The sequence below is a fragment of the Erpetoichthys calabaricus genome, chromosome 4, assembly GCF_900747795.2.
Source record: "Erpetoichthys calabaricus chromosome 4, fErpCal1.3, whole genome shotgun sequence".
NCBI classification, from domain to species: domain Eukaryota; kingdom Metazoa; phylum Chordata; class Cladistia; order Polypteriformes; family Polypteridae; genus Erpetoichthys; species Erpetoichthys calabaricus.
This window is the reverse complement of record NC_041397.2, coordinates 33,851,713-33,876,473: the sequence shown is the minus strand read 5'-3', so window position 1 is coordinate 33,876,473 and position 24,761 is coordinate 33,851,713. Positions and strand designations below refer to the sequence as shown.

Here is a 24,761-nt window from a genome sequence, read left to right as displayed (position 1 = left end):
TTATCAAGCGTCTCAGAGTAGAAAAACAAGCTCAAAAAAAAAAAAACAGCTTTGGTTCTACTCTTTGGTGCTTTTGTGCACCTTCTTGACATTTTCATAGTTTAGGAAACAACTCCTAACTTCACCAGGATTTAAGAGAGTTGTCCTCTAACTCGCTAGAAGATGGAGTTCAGACAGAGATCAGCATGCACATCCTGGGAAAGGTGGAATTTTTTGGAAATGCTGGACAACAATGAACCCTTAAGAAGATATTAATTTGACAAAAATGCAGTAATATTTGTAATAAATCTTGTACATCACATTTATTACATCTACTCCAAGAAGCCATGTACTGTCAGACGAAATGAAAGTTTTTAACATTGTTTCTTTTTGGCCATGGCGAAAATGTAGCTTTGGAATAGAAATGATTATGGATATGTCACGGCCAAAAAGTTCTTGAATTTTGCACCAAAAATTTGAACGCATGAGGTAATATGCAAATTTATACATTTAGCCACCACTCCCTATGAAGTAATGTTAAAGCAGCTACATTCAAACAAACCGCGGCTTTTCCTGGAGTTGTTGCTGGGATTGACGGCACACATATAAAGATTATTGTCCCAAGTGTGGATAAATGGTATAAACATTTACTTTAAACATAATTAAGCCTACCAGAATGTCATTCTTAGAGGTAATGGATACAATTTTCCGTCTTGGTATGCTGTGAAATCATGATGTCATTCATTCTCAAACATGAAGTCCTGCTCCTCACTTCATAACTACTTCTCATGTCCTACTATATGGTTGGACACATTCTTATCCTAGTTTGATTTTTAGTGCAATACCTAAGATATTTCTGAGATGCTTGTGAGCAAAGAATTGGATTTAGTAGGCTTGATAAAAGATGGATAAAAAGATGGATGAAGAAGTGTGTTGGAATTTGTAGACTGAAAAATAAGTGGTTGTGTATGCTGTTCATATAATTCTTAACAAGTGTTTTTTTTTCCTTTAAATCCATCAGCATCCCCAGTAGGAAACGGATACGTCAAGCCTGCAATCCCACAGGACTCCATTAGCCAGAGTGACAAAAGGCCTCCAACCATGATGCCCGTCAGCATAGATCCTGACAGCAAGCCAGGAGAATATGTCCTAAAGAGCCTGTTTGCTAACTTCACAACGCAAGCAGAGCGGAAGATCCGCATCATTATGGCTGAGCCTCTAGTGAGTATTCCAGACAAATAAAGTTCTTTTGAAAGCGAATTAAAGACATTTTAGACACATTACTTGAATTATATTTTTCATTTTATGGTTTCTAACATCTGAATAGAAATTAATCTTTTTCCTCTTTAACAAGTATTTTGAAAAAAAGGAAGGTATTTGACATTGTTTTCTTTATTTCTGAGGTTTTTACAAACAGTGCTTATCTGCAGTTAATGTCTGATGTTTTCACATTAATTGCTTAAAGGTAATATGTTGTTAAACCTCCCAAAAAAAGCTGGCTTTGTATATTAAATATCTGAATTGCACTGCAATGCAAACCACATTAGAGAGATTAATTATTCTCCCATAGCATCTGGCTTTCGTCAGCAGTAGTATTTTATAACTTATTTTTCAGCATCTGCCCAAAATATAGGTGTTTCAGGCACATCACCCTGTCTTAATTGTAAAGTCTGAGGTTTAAGTTTATTGTCATTTGTGCCCAATACAATGACATCAAGAATGACTGGCTTTTCAAAGACCTTATGACTTGAGAGTAAAAATGTTCCCCAAACTTAGTTGTGCAAGTAGTACTGAACCCAAATGGAGGATGAAGAAGAGAGAGGCCATGTAGGCTGGCTGAGATCTTTAATAATGTCGTTTACCTTTCTAAGGCAGCGTGTGTGCTATATCTGCCGTGAACAGAAGAGAGCTGCACTCCAGTAATAATCTGACTGTCAATCCATTCTATAAATACTGGTTCCACATTTTGTGGTGTTGTTTCAGTGTGTGGCATCCCTAAATTGAATTAAGTGGCTTTGGGAATGTTATGTTATAGGTGATGTGAAAAAAATTACACTTGAAAAATGGATTTAGTTTAGATTTAAGTTACATAAAATTAAATAGTAATTCGAATTTGGAGGACTGCACAGGACACATACAATATGTCTCACAGATTCAACATCCACAGTTTGAATTCCATGCCTTGTCTTTGTCTATAGACAAGAACTTTGTTTTCAGGAACCTGTACAATGTAGGCCCTGGGCCACTTGTGGTGCCTGGCCACTTTTGTGTGTTGCGTTCCCACTGCACAACAGAAACCATAACCTTTAGATATAGATAGATAGATATGCAAAATATATGACATATGTGACAAGAAGAGTGATGCGGTGCGAAGTGAGGCATGATCGGGAGTTTGTGGGGGGACCTCCTGCCTTATTGCTTCAGGGTGATCATGACTTCACAGGGGGGATTTTGATGCGGAGCGTGACGTATTGCACCAGGGAGGCGGCTATGATGAGTGATGTGGTGCAAGGCTCCATCTTCACCAGTAACTCTCCAAAGTCCAAACTACTAAAAGATTTCTAAGATGGTGCCAGTGTGTGTGGTCAACCAATCAGCACAATTAATTGCCCAAGCCCCACCCACAATAGTCCATGGATGAACAAAAAGTACATACCCTGGAGTAGAAGCTAAAAAAAAAAAAGTACCAGGAACTACAAATGGCCCAGGTTCCTGCACTGGGAATGCTACAAAAGTTCCTGAGTTTCTAACAAGGCCCTGGTCTCTGATAAAGTTCCTCCAGTGGGAATGCATGTTGAGGTTGAGTTTGAGTTTGCATGTTCTTCCTGTGTCTATGTGGCTTTTACTCCAGGCACTCGGGTTATCCTCTCATATACCAAAGACATACTTATTAGGTTAACTGGCAGCTCTAAATTGGTCCTGTGCAGGTGGGCAGGTGCAGTGATAGAAATGTGACCCACCAGGGGCTGCTTCCTGCCTTGTGGCCGATGCTGCCTGAATAAGCTCTAGACCCTTAATTGGATTAAACAGGTCTGAAAATGTTGTGTTACAGTTTGTAAACATGCACTTTCTATCCCCAGTTTTTATAGTGTTTATAAAGCGGAGATGTTAATCCTTCTGTGAGATTTCAGGTCCTGTTCAAGCTCTCCATCACCTAACAGCTTCTAGTTCTGCATTATCATATTTACATTTTGAACATTTTATCCCAACTCATTGTTTTAAGAATGCTTTGACGAAAAATGTCTCGACCATTTTAAAGTGATTTGACTTTCAAAATAAAATTAAGGAAAATGTCAGTTTGTTAATTAGCTTTAGTAGCACACTGAGCTGCTTCTTCATTAATATTTTAACTTCCCTCAGCGCAATTGACTAACTGTCTGAAGTGGCATGATCTCGGCTCTGTTACCCAGCTCATGTTTACAGACCGACGCTGTTTTTCTTGCTCAGTAGGAAGCAGTTCTGTTCTTCACGCGTTGTTTTATTTTTAATGGCCATTCTGGCTACTGTTGAAATGCTGTTGTTGTGCAGCTGATGTGAGAATCATGTCCAGACGCTGTATTCCACTTTCTTCTGCCAAATGAAACATTTCCTAATTAGGCTGGCAAAGCTCAGTTAATGTTGTTTTGCTTCTTTTATCTTGCTGACCTTAATTGGCACGGCTGTCTTATTTATGTTGATACCAGCCTGGTCCCAAGATTCTTTGAATCAGTAACCCCCCCCCCCCACACTGTATGCACTTGATTTTACTTTCAAAGTCTACAACTTCTGCTGTTAGCCTATGACTCAACTGCTCACCAGGCTCAAAACAAGATGTTTAACATTTCATGAGATACAGTTTGAGTTTTAGAAAAAAGGGAAAAATGGTCAGGTTACGCTGAACTCACCATCCAAAGTCCACAAAAGGTGTGATGGAGGACATACTTCAGTAACCCAACTAAGACAACGAGGGAGAGAGATTAATATGAAATTAAGTGGGTGACATTTACACTTAGAAATTAAATTCAAGGAGTCATCAAGTAAATGAAGAAGGGCGACGTGTAAGCAAGTGTACCCTCTGTACACCTGAATCAGATGGACAGGCTCAGGTTCCCCTCAGCACTATACATGATGGGAAAATAATCTGGAATTAATTGCCAAGGAAACAAAATAAATTATGGTAGACTATAAGTAAGGCAGACCTACAGTCTTATCTTTATGTGTCAATTTGCAAGTTGTAGAGGTGCTGAAAAATTACAGGTACTTCAGCACCACCATTTCCAGTGTTCTAATATAGATGGTCAACAAATCTCTTTCTCTGCCATAGAGAGGAAGCAGCTAGAGAGAATGGGAGCCATCGCTTTTTTTAAATGTTTGGTTGTCACGTCTCTGCTGTAGATTCACTCTGTTTTGGCAGAATGAAACATAAATTCATCACAATCCTTTCTTACTGGTCATTCTCCATCCATGCTCTGTTTATTCTCATTTTGTCTGAAAAGTGTCTATGATATTTATTCAGGAAATGTGAGTGGTAGAAATGCCAGTTTTGTTTTTTGGATGAAACAACTGAATAGTCTGACATTGCCCTGACATCCCTAAAACAACACTTTGTCTAATGATTCAGTTGTTTTTTGTTTTTGGCTGCTTGTAGAACTGCATGTTAATCACGTTTATAACAACCATGTAGCATCATAGCTAACAGGGACACAATGATGGTAACTTGTAATGAGTGAACCCCAATGAATGTTCAAGTTTTGCAAAAATGTAGAAATGTTTGGGAACGTCCCCAAACTCGTCAAAATGTACTGAAGTCAGTGGGGAAGAAGTAATTGAACTAATTTTGAATGGGTTATGATGGTGCAGTGGTCTTTTAGGTGCCACTTATGGCTAGGGAAGCATCTGTCAACTAAGCCGGACCAATTATTGTGGCCAAAAATGTGACCTGAGCAGTGAGGCAACAGTGCTAACCACTGCGCCAACAACAACAGCATTTATTTCTATAACACATTTGCATACAGGCAGTGTAGCTCAAAGTGCTTTATAAGACAACAAAAAGAGTTATATAGAATGAAAAACAAAAAAGATTAGGAAATAATATTAAAGAATAAGTATCACTGACAAAAGGCAAGGTGACATGGCCAAGGAGGACAAAAAAACAAAAAAGAAATCTGCAAGGGTTCCAAGGCCAAAAAGACCGCCCAGTCCCCACTGGGCTTTTTACCTAACATTAATGTTCATAAATCAGTCCTCTTTGTTTTCAGGCTTCACATGATAGTAATTGATGCTGTTGGTCTTGTAGACAGCGAAGACCCCCACCTCAAAGTGCCTCCCTGAAATAAAATTAGTAGAATTAAATATCAGAAAAATATGTTTTCATACAGGAAGTATGAATTCACTAAGGCTTGCCCCTCCACACTTTTGCTTGTTCACTGCTGCTGCTACCAAAGGAGCGCAACACTAAAGCACATTGACTCTTCTGTCCTTGCTGTTTAACTCAACTGCATGGCTCTCTGTGTAATAATATTAAAGGGGTAGGCTTACATATTACACATACAGGTCCATACAAAAAGACACAAATACATTGACACATTTCCAGTTTCCTTCTATGAGCATGTTTTGAGTGTGTCTACTAATTTTTAGCCCATGACACATTTCCAGTTTCCTTCTATGAGCGTGTTTTGAGTGTGTCTACTAATTTTTAGCCCACTACTAGGATCAGCATTATATATACTCTAGGTGGCAAGCCATCCAACACCCAGCATTGGCTACAGCTCTGTCGTGTCATGCTGGCCTCACAAGAGCCAAGGTCATCAGAGAACACAGTATATGTCACCAATCATCATTAATGGAAACCGTGACAGTAACTATAGTAAATAGTGACACCCATAGAAAAACAGCATCACAAAAAGGTGGTGCTATAAGACCAGCAAAATGATCTTGAAATGAACCAACCACTAAAATAACACTTAATTTTCAATAACACACAATTTCAATAAACCAAAAAACATGACTTTAACAAACACCTAACCTAAATAGTTCAGGTTAGCCAAGACCAGGACTTCAGCTTTCATAAAAGTGCTAATCATGCAAGAACTTCCCATTCTGATCTTAAATGCTCTCTAAACAAAATGAAAGTGACTATGTCCAAAGTGTTTTTTGTTAAAATGGATGTTTACAGGCCATTGGTGAAAGATGCCTATTGTTGTTACTATGTAGCATGTTTTTGTATTAATATTTTATTTATGTTAGTTTCACCAAATCAAGTTTTATACAACTAACATTGTTATGGCAGCACACTGTTTACTTACTCACTCCTTCAGATGCGTACGTGATGCTCATTTGCATGATCTTTGCATTATTGCCTTAGATACTGTCTGCTTATATTACAGACATGGAGGTTCTTCATTTCCAGTATTGTAATCAGTTGGTCAGAGACTCCGCTACATCCTGAAGTCTGAGGCACATTTTTCTCTCTATTTTTATTTATTATTCTGCATCCTTGATGTACTGTCTTGTAGACTCTACTGTCCATGTCTACTGTCATGCACTGCACTTGCCTTGTTGTTGTTTTACGTATAAACATTTAAGACTGGTTACTTATCCTCATCCTCTTCCGCTTATCCGAGGTCGGGTCGCGGGGGCAGCAGCTTGAGCAGAGATGCCCAGACTTCCCTCTCCCCGGCTACTTCTTCTAGCTCTTCCGGGAGAATCCCGAGGCGTTCCCAGGCCAGCCGGGAGACATAGTCTCTCCAGCATGTCCTGGGTCTTCCCCGGGGCCTCCTCCCGGTTGGACGTGCCCGGAACACCTCACCAGGGAGGCGTCCAGGAGGTATCCTGATCAGATGCCCGAGCCACCTCATCTGACTCTGGTTACTTAATTCCTTGATAACAGAAAATTCAACAGATTTCATATCAGTTTATTTATTTGAACAAACACTGCACCCAAAGTCATTTTAATCTTACTACATAATAAATCGTCACAAGTGTGCAATTAAAGTACTGATCGGGTCACAGTATTTTGCGTTTGGTGGCTTATTCATTTGTGTAGTCAATTGTGTGCAGTCTGGTCAGGTGCTTAATCTGTGTATGTGAGTGAGTCTCTGTATAACACATAATTTTTATATATAGCTAGTGAAACACGTGGACCTCCGGCTGCATGCATTTATCCCTCTTGGTCATTCTTGCTTTATGTACCCCACACTTGATACTCATCAGTCTAGCCCCAGTATTTACACATGAACTCATATTCGCATACATTTCTCTGTTCTTGTCTTTTTTGCATGTTGTGTCCCACATTTGATGCTCAGCAGATGACACTGCTCTTTTTCTTCTTCCTATTATGGTATTCTTCATCAAATCATTGGTATCTGCAGTCTGCTTGATGCTCAGCAGATGTTGTCTGGTCTTCTTTTACTTTCAACCATGTCAGTTTGTTTGCCTATTGTTCTGCTGAAGCAGAATGATTTTTATATGTGCACCAGAAGATAAAACAAGAACAAAATGGAGTGCACCCCAGGGTCAAAGCCAAAGAGTCAAATCAATCTTTCGGCAAGCCAGAAGTGTGAGACAAGAATTAGAATCATAAACCGGGAAGTAAGTCAGAAAACTGAGAATGAAAAAGCACGTTAAGTCTTTTAGTGTTATCCAAAACATGGATATCCAAACGGCACATAAAGTACCTTTTTAAAGAGTTACGCTGATTATGTCATGTGAGCATGCTTCTGCCGACTTCTGGGATGTTGCCTCAGCAATGGCCAACATGACAGTCTCAAAGTGGTGCCGCCGGTCAATTTTCAAAATGACGCTGCTATAACGCTAAAAAATTACAACTTATCCAGGAATAAAGACAGGGTGAAATAAATGGCTTAATTCCTTGACCTCAGTAATTCCATAATACTTACCAAGAAGCCCCATACTTCTCAGGAAAGTGTAAAAAAGATAAATAATAAACAACACTAATTGTTAACACCCATCACTTCATTGTAAGAAATCCATGATCACAGGTCAGTTTGCCAAGATTGTCGCTACTTCAAATTGTTTGAATATCAGGTCTTAAGCTTTCAATCAGGACCAAGATCAAGATTCTAGCATCAGAGGTGTGTGTGTATTTGTGTAACAAATGGACAGACCTTATCCATCCATCCATCCATCTTCCAACCCTCTGAATCCGAACACAGGGTCACGGGGGTCTGCTGGAGCCAATCCCAGCCAACACAGGGCACAAGGCAGGAACCAATCCCGGGCAGGGTGCCAACCCACCGCAGGACACACACAAACACACCCACACACCAAGCACACACTAGGGCCAATTTAGAATTGCCAATCCACCTAACCAGCATGTCTTTGGACTGTGGGAGGAAACCGGAGCGCCCGGAGGAAACCCACGCAGACACGGGGAGAACATGCAAACCACGCAGGGAGGACCCGGGAAGCAAACCCGGGTCCCCAGGACTCCCAACTGCGAGGCAGCAGCACTACCCACTGCGCCACCGTGCCGCCCACAGACCTTATCATTTTATATATATATATTAAATTATTTTAATATTAATAAATAAAGTTATTTATATATAATGTGTGTGTGTGTGTGTATAGAAAGAGCAAGACAGAGATATAGCCATGCATATTTCAGAGTGTTGAATATTTGACAGTTCCCGGGCACGATGCGGGAGCAGACGGCCCTATGCTGAGTGCACAGGTGTGGGATCATCCATGACCCTAATTGGTGCCAGGAGCTGCTAATCGTCATAGCTGTGCCACATCCCCATTTTATAAAGGGAAGTGCGAGGAGGGGAAGAATCATGAATCAATAAAAGATGGAGGTTAAATAGAGAAAGATAGAGGGCAGGAGGTGGAAGGAGCTGGTGTGAGCAAGCTGAGGAGAGCAGGCTCGATGGAGAAAAGACAGGCTGCTGAAAAGTGAGAGCACGTTTAACTGAGCGAGAGGCTGATGCTCGGGGCTGAAGGAGTGATTGCTCTGGCTGAGCAACTTCGGGAACCAGAACGATGTACGTTTAAAGAGCGACTTACCATATAAGATCGGGAAGGGGTGGAGGAGGCTTGGGAGTGTGAGCACCCTGGCTGTTGGAGACCCAAGTCTTGGTCCGGCGAGGAAACCTTGCCATAGCCATGTGATGGCAGGCTACCGGACCTGAAGGAAGGCCAGCTGCATCTGCTGTTGGGGTGGCTTCTCTGCTGCAAGGCCCACGTATGGATAAGCAGAGGAGCTGCCAGTGAGGAATGCACCGGGCTCTTTAAGAAGGACTGTTTTCTGCCAGTGGTTTTTTTTTTTTTTTTTTTTTTTTTAAACCTTGTTTTAACAGATTGATTTATTTCTTGGGAATATTTTAACCTCCACTTAACACCTTGTTTTATGGATTATTTATTTATTAACATATTAGAGTACTGCACTATTTATTTGGACACTGTTTTGATTTGTTTTTAATAAAAGCACTGAATACTTTTGCAACTTCCCCTTGCTTCATGTGGTGTCCTCATTTGCCATGCTCATCCCAGTCATGACTATCGACTGTGTCAGGTTCAAGAGGCTCCCAAATGAGAAGAGGGAGCATGGAGCCAGACCCACACCATCACATAGGGTTATTTAGTGATTCCATATTGGCACTGTGTGAGTGAAAGTGTGGTTGCATTTATAAGTGTGCCCTACATTGATTGGCGTCCTTCTCAGGGTTGGTTTCTGCCTTGCATCCAGTGTTGCCTGTATCGATTTTGGTTCCCTGAAACCCTGAATTGACTTCTACAGTCTTTTGTAGTATAATGGGTAAAACAAAATGGAGCTTACAATGCTATATTATTGGGGTAAGCTGAAGTTGTGTACAGCACTTGATTTCTCAAAATCAAGGTGGACAGCTATCCCATCCAGGGTTAATTCTTACTTTGAGCTCAGTGCTACAGTGACTGGCCCAAACCTCCACTGACCCTGTAAGATGTTTATTAAGTGGAGGATTTATTTGTTAACACATATCTGCATGAGATATTGTGACAGATAAGCTTAATGGATTGAACGGCTCGTACTTAATGCAAAGGAACATGTTTTAGCAATCCAAGCACAGTGCTGAAGTTAACGTTGAGGTTATACTTTGTGAAATGCTTCTAAGGTGGACCCCATGACCCATAAGGGGATTACACAGCCTAGGAAAAGAAAAGATTGTAGGCTCAAAGATAATGGTTACAAGAGCCACAACTGTTTTGATACCTGTTGGGTTTTAATCATTTTAAATGATGTGCTTTTTCTTTCTATTTTTGAAGTGATTTAAAATATTGTTAAATCTAATCAATTTACTCTTCTGCCAATTAAGGATCAAATTTCAACATTCAACAAAAAAAAAGTCAAATGTCACTGGGTTCAGAGAATTCTGTCTAAGTGGTATAGTGCAGTTCCTCCCACATCCACACTCCAGATTTTGCTCTAAATTTCAGTCGTGCTGCCACCTCCCAGTTTACATCATAATCCCATGATTCCTTCATGACATTTACTCCTCCCGTCAAAGCTGCCTTGTGCTCGCTTTCAGCTGAGGGCGAGTCATTCCTGTAAGAAGCAGAGCAGCAAAATCTGTCAGAAAATGCATCACTTGATTTCTTGATGAGGTCCTGAGTGCCGATTTTTAAATCTCATTTTACCAACCTCTGAATGATCTGAAATCTCTTTCACTGTGCTGCACTATCACTAAGAGAGAGAAAACACACATTTTAATCTTTATTTTTTAAAACGTATTCTATTCCCTTCATGAGACTATCTGGTATAGAAAAGTAATACAAGTGAAATTGCACGGGGCTCCTTTTGAAAGTGAATCTGTTTGTAACAGACGTGGCATGCTGCCCAAGACTTTTTTTTAATATTTATTTACTTTGAGCATTATGTGGTCGCAGTGACTAAACTGATTCATGCCAATGTAACACACTTTGTTCAGGATAAAATAATTAGCTATGGTAGAATGACTATATGCTTTTTAAAACAGATTGAAAAATGTCACACAAGTTCAATTGTTTTAGAGCAATCAAAAGCTTCACTGAAAAGAACTGAGCAAGTCTGTGGGAAAGTGATAGCTGAGCACCTGCCACATCTGAAACTGAAAGCATGAATTAATCAGATGGCATGGTGGTGCCCCGGGCACATGCTGTAGACAGGTGTTTGAGGCAGTCTGTTTGTCTCTTTTATGTTTAGACAGTTTAACGTAAGAAACTCAAGTTGGTCTTCCTGGCCAATTTAGCTAGGAAGGTAAATCATTTTTGATTTGCATGAGTTTCAAGTCGGTTGGAAAGATAGAAAAAATACTTTGAAAAAGAGAAGAATCAGGCTAGGGACTGGAGATTCTAGTTATATGGTCTGGATGGTGGAGTGCTGCAAGGCTGAATGGTGGATTGTTGCTGTCACTGGCAGCAGATAAAGATAAAAAAAATAAAAAGATGCAAACAAATAAATGTATTGTAAAATGCGACACTAAATAAATTGAAACAGTAATACATGAGTATAAATAGTTAAATTTGCTATTAAATATATATTTTTGGTTTCTTATTTAAAGGTCTGTCTGTCCGTCAGTCTGTCTACTTCAGTGTCATCATATGCAACATCAAATACGGCTTGCAATAAAAACTGTCTCTTTCAGCTGTGAGAGTTGAGAGGGTGGACCCTAGCAAGGCCTGTCTTTTAACTGGTGAATCATTGGTAGAGCGGATGCTCACATTCACATCTTCGCACAAGCCTATGAGCCACAAGATTCCCAAGGCAAACAAAGCACAGCTTAGAGTTGTGACTGTGCATCAGTGCTTAAAGAAATGCAAGAAAAAAGTTGGCCACAATGACAGCACAAAGTGGCTGCTTTAATTCAGAAAGCTCTGATTTTATCATCCTCTCACAAGTTTGCATGTGATGCGGAGTGCCTCCCTGTAAATTTAGCCCTTGACGGCCAAAGATTTATACACACTCTACTAATTCACAAGTCAAAACACTGCACTTGCTAGAGCCCACCCTCTCAGTTTTAAAGGGTGAAAAAAGATTATCAAAATGGTCATTAGAGGGGGAAAACTGTCAACCCCCGGCTAGAAATGAAAAGGCAGTGTAGGATCTGTATAAAAAAAAAAAAGATAATATGGACTTTTGAGATCGCTAAGTTTGTATGTTTGCCTCCATTTTGGCTGTGATGTGCCAGTGGTTGGTCCACCATTGCTAGAATTAAACTACCAGAAGTGCACAGCATACGGCGTCACAGACGCAATGGGAGAAAGGTTGCCTTGGGCATTTCCAGGTTGTCCATGGTTGTGGACAATCAAAAGTGTTGTTGCATTTTTTTGTCATTTTAATATCCCTGTAAAGAATCATGTGCTTTGAACTTTCAAGATGATTTTGCTTAATGTTCTGGGTTAGTGGACAGACTTAATTTTTGGTTCCAGAACTTCGGTTGTTTATTCAACCATTTCTTATCTTCTAGTACTGTTACTAAAACAATCTCTATTATTTTCATGGTATGATTTGAATAGAAGTGAATCTTGTCAATATCACAAAAGGAAATGTTGTTTAGGAAAATAGCATCTCATCTGTTCTGTCACTTGAAGGTACACAAATATTTTTTGGAATGAACGATTAGGAGAAGAAACATAATCAAAAAGACAGTTTGCGTTTGAAATCGTAAAAATCTAACCCAAACATTTAATCAGAATTCTTTGTCAGGAAAACACAGAGAAATGTTAACCAAAATAACAAGTAAGGAAAAACCACAAGTCTTTACAAACTATCTGCAACCTCAGACATAAGAACATAAGAAATTTGACAGACGAGAGGAGACCTGTCAGGTCATCAAGCTTGTTTTTTAGCTAATAATTGTATGGACAAATTTGTTAGTACCCCTCCATGAATAAAGTAGACCCCACTTTTTAGTACCTTTCTTTTTTGGTCTGCTGCCCAAATAAAACTGACTGGAACTGAACTTTGAGAGAAGCAGAAAACTGAAAAAATGTGGACAATATTTTAAGTAGATGTGGTCTGGAAATTAATACTCTGGTCCTCCAAAAAAATGCAGTTTAGTGGTTATAAATTACTGTCAGGGGAAGCATGAATGAAATGTTTTAATATTCAAACACTGTATGTTTTCCACTGTCCATTGTGAAATATCTCATAAAGAGGTATGCATTCAGGACAGCAGAATTTGCTGCCCATGTTAATTAATCACTCAGCTGTCAAAGTAACCCTGGGGCCTTCTGAGCCCACCGAGTCCATTACTCAAGGCAGCATGTCTGACACAAGGCACACTCACACACTTGCCCACACTCAGGATTTCAGACTTAACCTTAAATTCTCCAGTATGCCAGTAATTAATTAATAATTCTGTAAATACATACATACTTTTATGAATAAATCTGATGTCTAATATTATTGGCAGCCCTTTTAAATAAATAGGATTAAAGTTAGTGTGAATATAAACTCATTCAAATGGGTTCTTGAGTAATTTATAGGTTGCACATAAGTAAGACTTCTGACCATATTTTCTTTCAAAATTTTCATCCAGAAAGCAAAAGCCCAAAATATGTGGGCAGCTGAGATGAGATTAAATGCGTAATGTGCTTTGCTCTTGGTACTCACTGAGAGGAGAAATAGACACTGATGTGACATGAGCTTGGATTTCCTTCCTTTGATGCTTTAGTGAGGTTTAATCTTTTTCTCTTTCTCTTTGCGCTTTATTCATTTTGACAGAAATCTGCCTTATTCATTCTTTTTTTCAGTCAGATTATGCAGTATGTGGTGAAAAACCGACATCTTGAGCCAAATCGATTGCTAAGCCAAGTGTTTAGTAAAGCGTTACAAATTCTGGGGCTCTTTTTAAGCATCAGGTTAGTTTAAGGCACATCATATATATATATATATATATATATATATATGTATATACTTTTTTTTTAATAAATAAAGCCAGAGTTTCGTACACCACCTTGGATTAGTGAGCTTTGAGGTTTGTCAAAGCAGTTGTTTTACAGCTACTGTACATAGCAATGAGGCATTTGATAAACTTCTATCTCTGAATCATGGAGGAGGCTCCTTTTCTCTGTTTCCCTGGGACAAGTTAGCTTGGAGTCAGTAAGCACATATTGGTGAATATGAAGTAAGAAATGAGATGACACCAGTATTTTACATCATTAACTGACTTTTAACAATACTGCAAGGGTTGAGTCATTTTACATATGGTGCTTGGCTTACACAATCATACATAAACATACCACGCAATTGTTAGGTTTGTCATACTGCAACAACAACAATTTATTTCTTGTATAGCCTAAAGTCACACAAGGAATGCCTGAGTGAGCTTTAACAGGCCTTGTTTTTTGACAGCCCTGCAGCCTTGACTCTCTAAGAAGACAAGAAAATTTTTTTTCAAAAAATGTGTTAAAGGAGCCAAACATTGAATAATTACAGTAACAGCGAGAAGAAATGTCAAAATTTACAAGCAAAAAGATCATAATTTATTATCCATCCTATCTGTAGTCAAAGCCTACTTGTAATTCAAAACTGAAAACCATAAAGGGGTCTATTAGTACTAATAAAGAGCAAAACAACCACACAGAGATTTCTTTTGAATTATTTGCAAATTCGAGTGTGAGGAAAAGTCATCACCAGCAGCCTTTTGAATCATCGTGTCAATGACATCAGGTGCTGCCACATGACCGGACAATTTGAACCCACCTCTAATCCACCTGCCCTTTTTTGCCTGCCATCTGGTCTCTTGCACACACAATATATCAACCTTCCTTCTCGCCTTCACATCAGCTAACTCTCTCCCCTTACCATTCATAATGCCAGCATTCAAAGTTCCTACCCTCACTTCCATTCTCTTTACCTTCCTCATCTCCTCCTGCCTCCTGACACGCCTTCCCCCTATTCTCTCCTCTTTCTTCAGCCAACAGTAGACCAATTTCTGCCAGTACACTGTTGGCTAACAGTACTGGTGGCGTCCGTTGTTAGCCTGAGCCTGACAAATCCAGTATGGAAATCTGTGTTCTTGTCCACATATAGCTCTGGCAAAATTGTACACTGGATGCCCTTCCTGACATAACTCTCCTCATTTATCCATGCATCCTAACAACAAAACTGAAAATGTCCAGGACTGAAGGGGGCCATCACTGGACACCAAGCAGAATCGGCCCTGGACAGTGCTCTAGTATATTACAAGCTTGTAAAATCTTGGGGTGAGTGTGCCAACTCAAAACAAATAAGGGGCAGGAAATACGAATCCAGAGTGATAGCTCTGTGAAGCAGCATTGCCCACTAGCCACTGCAGTTCCATGCCAACTGAAGAAACCTTTATTTGTGTAATAAAATTATTATTTAAAAACATTGTCTAAATGTTTGCAGTGTTGTGAGTTTGAAAGTGTTGCGTAATTGTTTACAAAGCAATCCATATCTAGTAATAATGATTTTTTGAGGTATTCATGGGAATCTTTGAGCATATTCTTCCCTGCTTACTCGCTGACAGACTCCTGCCACTCTTATATGTTCCCTGGAGAGAGGTGATTGGCTCAAAATGTTACTGGATATCATGCATCTTGAACTATATCAATTGCATACATATCTATTCATGTAGTCATTCATTTTTTTTAATCCTGCCCATTGCAATAATGGATAATAATAATGGCTGTATTGGCTGCCCTTGAACTCTGACTAAACCCTATCAACACTCAAGCAGGCCAAAACACAGGAGGGATTAATTAAAGGCAAGGTGAAACACAGGAGGGAAAACATAAAGTACAAAGGGTAAAATGTTAATGTACCTATGCCTATACAATTAAGGGCCCCTCACATTTACATATGGTGACTGGTTTGGTAATTTGCAGTGTCAAGTACATGCTCACATCTCGCCCGTAACTGTACTCCTGTCCAGATTCTACCATACTGCTTCACCCTGCCAGTTGATCCTTTGCCAAATATTTACTTACTGACTGCAAGCTCATAGTCTGGTGGGCAGAAGTGACGGGATAAAAGATTGCCTGTGATGACCTTTCCTCATCCAAGTCTGCAGATGGTTAAAAAGAAATCTTTGTGCGGTTGTTGATTTGTTCTTTATTAATATTAATAGCCACCTTTTTGGCATTGTCTTTTGGTTTTTAATGTACAATTTTGCTTTAACAGAGATAGGGTGATTCTTGGTTATGATTTTCTTGCTTGTGCTTTCTTTTCCTGGTTACCTCCATTATTCAAAGTTTGCCTCCTTTTACGGCAACTATAACAGGTTCTCTCTGTCAGTCATTATTTATTTGTAGAAATAAAGAAACAGGCCAACAGTCATCTGTGATGATTTCTGACATTCAAAAATCACAACAGAGGTGCAGGCTCCAAACTTAAAAAGCAGGCATGAGCCTGCATTGGTCAGAAATACAGCTAAGATTTTCAGACTTTAGAAAGTAGAAGAAAGATCTTTTACAAAACGTTGGTCCCAAAGGACAAACAAAAGCACAAGAAGGCGATTCAGGAATAAAAGGAGCAAAAACAGGCTTTGCTCAAAATATAAAAACCTAAAGCAAACAAATTCATTGAAATCACAGGAGTACCTTTAAACAAGAGTTGGGGGTCAAATTCAGTAAATCTAGATGAAGCAAAAAACAGGATTCCTAATTAAGAAGCATGATGCCAGAGGAGTGCTAATCTATCATTAGTTTCTACTTAAATACTGTTGGGACTAGTGCCCTGGCTACATAATTAGGTGGCCCAGACTCCTTTGGCTCTACAAACAGGAGACAGGGCAGATAATCTATATAATAAAAGCCCAGCGTGGTGTCCGTGTCCGGGTCCAGGTTCCTTTTGGCTGTATAGCTGCCCCGTAGAAAAGCCCCAGTCCTTCCCCTCTCAGAATTCCTGCTTACCCCCCTCCATTCTTTCCCCTTTGCTTTTATTTTTCCTGTTCCCGAAAATCAAAAGAAAAGTAAAGAAACAGACAGAGCGTCACATTAACGTCTTCTCCCCTCTGCCCCTACAGTGTCCACCGCGCTTCTCGCGTTTTTATTTATACAAACACATTACATATAAAAACTATTTACAAAAAAAAAAATTAATCCAATTTTCCAAAGAGAACTATTTACAATACACATAGACTTTATACCAAAAAAAATCCTAATTATATATTCTCAACAAGTGAAAATTAAAGAAAAAAAAAAAAATATATATATATATATATATAGCATACCTTTTCGAAACAAAAGTAAAGAAAATAGATAGAGCGTCACATTAATGTCTTCTCCCCTCTGCCTATTAAATAATAAATGAAATCGATTATAAATTATTAACACAAAGTAAATGAAATAAAAAAATCACGAAAGAAACAGAAACCACAATCTACCCTTACAGCGTCCACCGCGCTTCTGGCGTTAGAGCCAAAAACGTGGTGTATGCAGGTTATGAGGTGTGACGCTAATTAACGCCCGTACTACAACAGATTATATTGTTGATATGATATTAACTATTTACAAGGATCAACTCTTTTGGGGAAGTTCATAACAAAAAAAAAAAGAATAAAATTATAAATAACATTTACACTTTGCTACATGTGCACTTGAGTATTTCGAGCCCCGCGTCTGAGTCGGATGGGTGTTTCAAGCCGCGATTTTCTATTTTCTCCCTTCCAGCCCACTATGCCTTTCCGTCTTCAGCTACCCATGTGCACTTGTACGGAGGAGACCTTATCGAACAATGCCGAAACGAAAGGCAACTGAACCTGCTCCTGCGAGAGAGGACACATTACAGCGTGATCACGAAGCAAACAGGCAAAGGCGTGCCAGTCGCTCTCAAGAAACGGACACTCAGCATTCACACAGATTAGCTCAACGACGCTTCTCTGCCACACAATAAAAGGCAACTGAAACCCCAACAGAGAGAGAAGACCGATTACGCCGTGATCGCGAAAGAAAGAGGCAAAAGCGTGCCAATGAGACACCCGGCGAGAGGTCCTTACGATTGCAAAACAACTGAAATAGAAAAACTCCTACAGAGAGAGAGGACACATTACGCCATGATCGTGAAAGAAAGAGGCAAAAGCGTGCCAATGAGACACCCAACGACAGGTCCTTACGATTGTAAAACAACCGTAATATACAGAAACGTACGGTCTCCCAAGAAACTCCAAGTGAACGCTCTCACCGTTCTCGCTCGCAACAAACTGACACTCACCACTCACAGACATTACCGCAACGAAGTGTCTCCACTCCTCTTCCTTACAACCATTTACACAATATATACGATTCTGATTAGTCTGCGTCCCACACATAGTGAATCATGGGTTTTGTTTTGAAATTTTGTTTCCCATGCAAAAATCAAATGCGGTGAGATGAAGGACCCAGTTCACGACTGCCAGGCGCGTTTAAACAGGGAGTCCTTCAACTGTGGTCATCCAACGCGCAGCGTAGCGCGCGCCAAGTCGCTAGTAATATATAATACAGAACAAAACAGTTAATAAACACAATAGTACAGTGATATTGAAAAAGGAAAACAAAAAACAGACTTCATAATATAACATAATAATATTAAGAATATTTGAAAAAGAGCATTTTCTTATAAATTCTCCTTGAACTCTAAAATTTTTTTTATTCCTGGTGTTATTGGTATCAGGAGTCCACAAATTTCGTGGTCAAATCTATTTTGGTGCTTGATACATTTTTAACAGTGTTCAAAGTAGGTTGCATTCTTCCGTGACACCATGTTTTCCTTACGTATGCTGCCATTTTGAGGAGTATTTGTGGATGGTAGCTGTACTGTTGCTGGTCAAAGTCAATCGGAAGTGTGTGGCACACAGTATGTTTGGGTCATGCCTCATGCTCTTCTTGGTTGTCATTGATAGGATTCAGCCCAAATCTTAAAAATTTAATTTCTTTATTATTTTGAAATATGTCTGCTTATTGAAAACTATTGAAGAAAAACGTTATGGCTCTGATAACATGTGTGTTTGTTTTTCAAATTTTTGCCTTTTCCCTTTGACAGCAATTTTTGTTACACACATATTGAGCCTTGGTTTTTGTTTTTTGACGCCTTGGTTACAAACTACTGCTTGTTGCTTTGGTTTTGATTCTCACAACTAATTTTCAAACTAAATTCTGCTGTGGGTACTGGGCAGTATGCACAATAACAGCTTATGGAAATCCACAGGGCAATGTAATTGGATTTTTGTATTTTAGGAATTTAGCCTTTATTGTTCTTTACAAGTAATTGCATGTGGTGATGGGGTATTGTGGTATTGCTTGTTCATTTCTTCCATGTTTTTCCATGTTTTTAAGTTGTTTTGTTTTTTAGTTGCCCCTCCATAAACTAATACAGTACAAGTGAGTGTGCACTATAATACAATGAAGTAACATTCCAAGGAAGGTCCATGCCTTGTAGCCAGGGCTCATGAGATAGTCTCCAGCTCCTTACAACCTTGAATTGAAATAAGTTCAGAAACTGGGAGAAGGAATAGATAATATTTTCAATAGGTTGAGGCAGCACTTGAGAGATGGCAAGTACTCGTCCCAAAGTTACGTACAAGCATTGACCTTCAAAAATAAAATGCAACACTCAGTCTGATGCTGCAGTGTGTGCAGCCATCTTCTTTATTCTTTTCTAAATCCATTGAGCAGTTTCTCTGCCCTTAGGGTGTTGCTGTACTTGTACATTATTGCCTATGACCTCACCTTTTTTTTTTTTTAAAAAAGCCTTCAAAGCCTCTATTGCTTTGTCACGGACAACAAAGCTGCTGCGTTCTGTCATATGCCAGCCTTTATTTCCATAGTTGTCTGCTGTATTTTAATCCTGTCCTGGATTGTGTTGTATTTTCCTGTTGTCAAACAAATGGGGTACCTCTTTGATCACGCTCTATAATATTTTTACATAACACATTCTTCATCTTTAGATATGTTCTTGATAAACAGCTGTAAATTTAAATATTATATAGTATATGGCTGCTTCTGTTTTGCCTACTCCTCAGCCCACCTGTAAACTTTGTATGAGTTGGTTGTTGCCTTTCAGCTCATTCACAATAACTGAAACAAAGCAGTCTTCCTGTTGCGTCACATTAATTACATAGATGGCTCGGTGCCAGTGGGTCTTGGTTAATGCTGACTTTGTTGCACTCTTTGAACGTAACACTTTCTGTAGTGCCATTAAGCATACAGATCTCCTAAACCACCTGGCACTTTTTGTTCATGCAGGAGAACCTTTACTTGTTATCAGGCCATGAATGCTTGATTCTTGGAGCTGTCAATACAGTAAAAATTGAAACATGCCATGCTGCTTAGGAACACAACCTTGGGCCTATTATTTTTAATCCATTAGTTTGATCATCACAGGCCCTTCAATGCTTTCTAGAATAATCAGTGCATTAAGTGCAGTTCATGTATTCATAATGTATAAGAACCTTAAATATTTGCAACATAGTTCACTGACTCTAATTCATTGGGGCAAAAGAAAAAAGGAGATGTTGGCTATCCATTGTGAGAGCGGGTCCGAACACCGTCAGACAAACACAAGCACTTTACTAATACACATGTTTATTCTTACAATAAAGTTCACACAGCACACAGTGCTCCCGCACCAATCACTCCCAACACAGACCTCTCCCAATGTCGTCTTTGGGCCGCCTTTCTCTCTCCTGTCACTGGAGCTTCGTCCTGCTCCAGCTCCTGACTCTAGCTCCCCGACTGATGGAAGGCGGCCCCTTTTAAGCTGCCCCGGATATGCTCCAGGTGCCCCTTGATGAACTTTCGCTGGCACTGGTGTGGCGGAACTGCTGGCTTCCAGGGCTTCAGCATCCAGAACCCGCCCCCTTGTGGTGGCCACGGGCCCCTATAGGGCTTCCCAGCACGGTTTCTGTGACCCCCATAGCAACCAGGGCAGCTGTCCTCTCCTCGATAGGCGTCCCAGCTGGGCATGGCACCCAGCCGCCCGTGACACTATCAATTATTTGAACATCTATTTCAGGATCACTGGGTGTCAGAGGCTGTTTCAGCAGAATTTGGCTCAAGACAGAAACTACAACATCAGTCTGTTGTAGTTCATACTTGCCATTTCCTGTCTTAATTGTCTCAGATTCTCTAATGTTCTGATGTTCTGCTGTACTGTAAGTGCAGGTTAAATCACCAATAATAATAATAATTAATAATACATTTTATTTACATATCGCCTTTCCAATGCTGAAAGTGCTTAACCTACCTCGAAATGTCACTGTTTCCCTATGGGCCAAACAGGTTCAGGACTATAAGATACAGTACATTGGAGTATACTAAAGAGGGAAGAAAGCAATTCTCATACAGGTTATAGTTAGCATTTCATTAACATTCTTCTTGCTTTAGTTAGTTTGTTTAGTTTAGTTGCTCAAAATGCATTGGTGTTGTGATGAGGTAAAAGATAGAAAAAAAGTAAAAATCACTTAGGGAAATAAGACATTAACCTAGAGCGAACAAGAACTCGAGATATTAGGGTGGTCTTTGTTTCATCCAATGTCACTAAACCACCCTCTTTCCCTAGTTGAAGGTGTGAGTGCTGGCAAGGGTACAGGCAGTGCTTTGCTTTGAGGTGCATCACAAAAAAAAACCAAAAACAAATTGCAGGTCATAGCAACACCATTGTTGTAAATTCCTTTAAATATTTAAAAACCTAAGTTCACCAGATCTGTACCCACCATGTACTGTGCAGTCCTGCAGCATAGTCAAAAAAGGACTGACTTAGCCATCATAAAATCTGATTAGAAACATTATAATTAAAACAAAAGCTTTCCTGTTTCCTTGAAATAACTGTATAATTGTGAATACTGCTCGGTGTTATCTTTATATCCCATGAGTCAGCTCCCGCCATATCCTCTAACTGCCTTGATTACAGTTCGATGCAGTGCAGGAGCCGACTCTGAGATTAGCTTTAATTAGATTGTCACTCCCAGTGAACCCAAATTGTTTATGCAAGTCAGACATGCAGCAAGTACTGCTTTATCATTTCTTTATAAATGTTGCGTGATAGTAAGTGCGTGTGTGTTAATGTAGTCATGTAGACCATTTTCCTTTTTTTCTAGTTTTCTTATTAATTTTCTTGACAAGTGAAAGAACCTATTTATTAATGTGATTTTTATTGAGGTTTCCAATCTTTAGTGATGCAAACTCTATCCCTGCAATGACATTTGCTAATCAAAGACTCGTACACTACAACTTTCTGAAGGAGGTTTTCTTACACTGTGGTGCTGCAGTGACCTGGGTTCAACTAACAGCCCAGTCATTCCCTGCATGTACTGTACTTACTCTCCCGTGTGGAAAGACATCCATGTTAGTACTGCCCATGGGGAAACTTAATTAATTCTGTCCCATTGTTCTCAGTCTCTTTCTAATTTTTCTCCATTTTTTCACTTACAGTTTACTCAGATCAGTTTCCACTTACTCCATCCAGCACTTTCTTGGTTGTTCAGCACTTCTGCTACAGTGTGGGTTACTATTTATTAGTTTCTTAAGGGTTCTACCCCAGTCTAACCTTTTCATGTGTCCCAGCCATTGCAATATTCTGATTTTCACTTCCGTCACTCGGTCTGTGTTCATATATTGCTCCATGACTTCAGCATTAGTCCTTCTTCTCCATTTGCCATCTTTATTTATGGGCCCAAATGTCTTCCTCAACATCTTTCTTTCCCAGGTTTGCAGCATGTTTTCTTCACTTTTTGTTAATGTCTGACTTTGAGAATGGTAAAGGTGGTGTATATATATAAAATTTATTAATATTATTAATGTTATTATTCAGCCCCATGCAGAAATTCTGGTTTCATCTTGACTTTATAAATCTGTACCTTTAATTTTTTGTTTAACAAACTTGATCTCCTAAGTCCTGGTAAAGCATAAGAGTGTGTGTTTCCTCCACAGCTAGTCGTTAAGGTTTTAACTTCAATTTAGATTAACTGGTGACTTTAAACTCACTTGATTGAGGTTGTGTGTTTATGTGTGCAGTGGCCCATGCTGGCTTCTCAACTAGAGATGGTTTCAGTTTTGCATTTGATGCTGCCAGGGTTTGTCTGTAACGTTTAAAGCAGCTTCATATAGTGTATGATTGGAAAGATTAAACAGATTAAATACAAAAAGTAAAAAAAGAAAATAATTTTCTGATATATTAGCTCTATAACCAAGACTGGTGTACTTTTCTACAGGTCTCAGAGGGTACACACACTGGGGTAAAGTAAGTCTAGGTTGACTGGTGATACAGTATGTTTTCATAAGTTCTAAGGTCATCATTGTCACATGTACAGAGTATGGTGAATTCTTATTTGCATGTGCTAATCGATATGCAGCTTGTGGCTACTCTCATGTTACGTCTTGACCAGTGAGAGTATAATAACAACCTCTCCTCAAAACTTGTGTCATCCTAATCTCAGACAAGATTCATTAGAATCATTTTATCTTAAATAGAACAATGAGCACAACAAGTCTATCAATCTAAAACATGCATATTCACTTAGATAATAACCAAGAGGACTTCTCACAAACACACAAAATTATCATGCTGGGATTTGAATCATGGAGCCTGGGGCTGTACGGCACCATGATAACCACTGCACCATTAAACTGCCTTAAATAAATCATATCTTATCACATTTTTTATTTATAATATTACAGGGAAGCAGTAACCTCACTTCAGCCAGATATGGTTCTACTATCCAGTAATATGAAAACTATCACAGTGGTCCAACTATTAGTATCCTGGATGGACAGGCTAGGCATATCCCATCATTTCAAGAAGGCTAACTAAATACCAGGATTTGATCGATGAAACTCTAGGCCAAGGATGGCATGCAATCTTATTCCCTATCGAAGTTGACTGCTGTGGCTTCTTGGCAACATCAGCGTGCTGTTTCTTACAGAAGATCAGTTTGGAACCTAAATCCCTGAAGAAAGCCACAGGGGAGATAGCCATGGCAGCTGAGACTGGCACAATATGGTTGTGGCTGACAAGAGCTTGCAGTTGGAACCTGTTTGCAAGCGGGGGCTAACTAAGCCATTGTTGCTCTGCTCAGGTGAAGCGTACAGGTTAAGGGACAAAACGCTTGTGACTATGAGGTACCTTTTGAAGATGCACAAGTGTTTCCAACAATGTTTATGCTCTAAGTGGCCACCAGAGAAGACGACCAAGACTATCAAGAAGACGAACACCCGGTTTGCAATTTCAAGTAGCTCCTACTCTTTTTGGTTGTAGCAAAGCATCTTCAGTGTTTACTTTGCCCATACACCAAGGTCTGTGCATCCAGTCTCTCTGAGCAATCTGATTAGTCAGTTTGGCTTTGGAGACATGATGAAAGAGGAAGTGTGAGTGTCAGACGCTGAAAGAGGTTTAAAGGCATATGAGGCATGCTGAGAAAGTTGCCTTCAAAGATGGCAAGTATAAAAGCGGAGAGGAGATGAGAAAGGTGCCTCAAAAATAATAGTAGAGTCAGAAAAGTGGGCTTTACGGGGTTGTGCTCGAGAGAGGGAGCACTGGTGAAGAGACGTTCAGACACATGTAAATACCGAGGAAAGGCACTGAAGGTCCATGTAGGGCGATAAATGGCAAACATTTAAAAAGTATTCTATTAGCTGTCCTCGAAAGGTACCGTGGCTAGTATTATATAGTCCAGTTATTAGTATCTTGACTTTCTTGATTAAAATAAACTGGAATGTTCTCTTGATTTTTTCTTGTCAACAAACTTGCAGAGTACTAATATAGTATGAAAATGTATGTGCGATTTATATGGAGTGATATTAATATCCTCCATCTGTCCATCCCTTTTCTGAAAGTTCATAAATTTAAAGAGTGGAATGAGTTAAGAGGAATGCAGCATTTTTAT

At 39.5% G+C, this 24,761-nt stretch overlaps 1 protein-coding gene across 9 annotated transcripts in view; it reads left to right on the top strand.

The window, feature by feature from the left end:
• LOC114649938 (protein furry homolog) overlaps window positions 1-24,761 on the top strand; it is a 471,909-nt gene that overhangs the window by 245,438 nt on the left and 201,710 nt on the right. For all 9 annotated transcript variants that reach the window (XM_051927180.1, XM_051927178.1, XM_051927177.1 and 6 more), the window contains one exon: window positions 1,001-1,200. In XM_051927180.1, coding sequence (XP_051783140.1) covers window positions 1,081-1,200 — 120 coding nt within the window. In that variant the 5' untranslated portion in view covers window positions 1,001-1,080. The remainder of the gene's footprint in view (window positions 1-1,000; window positions 1,201-24,761) is intronic.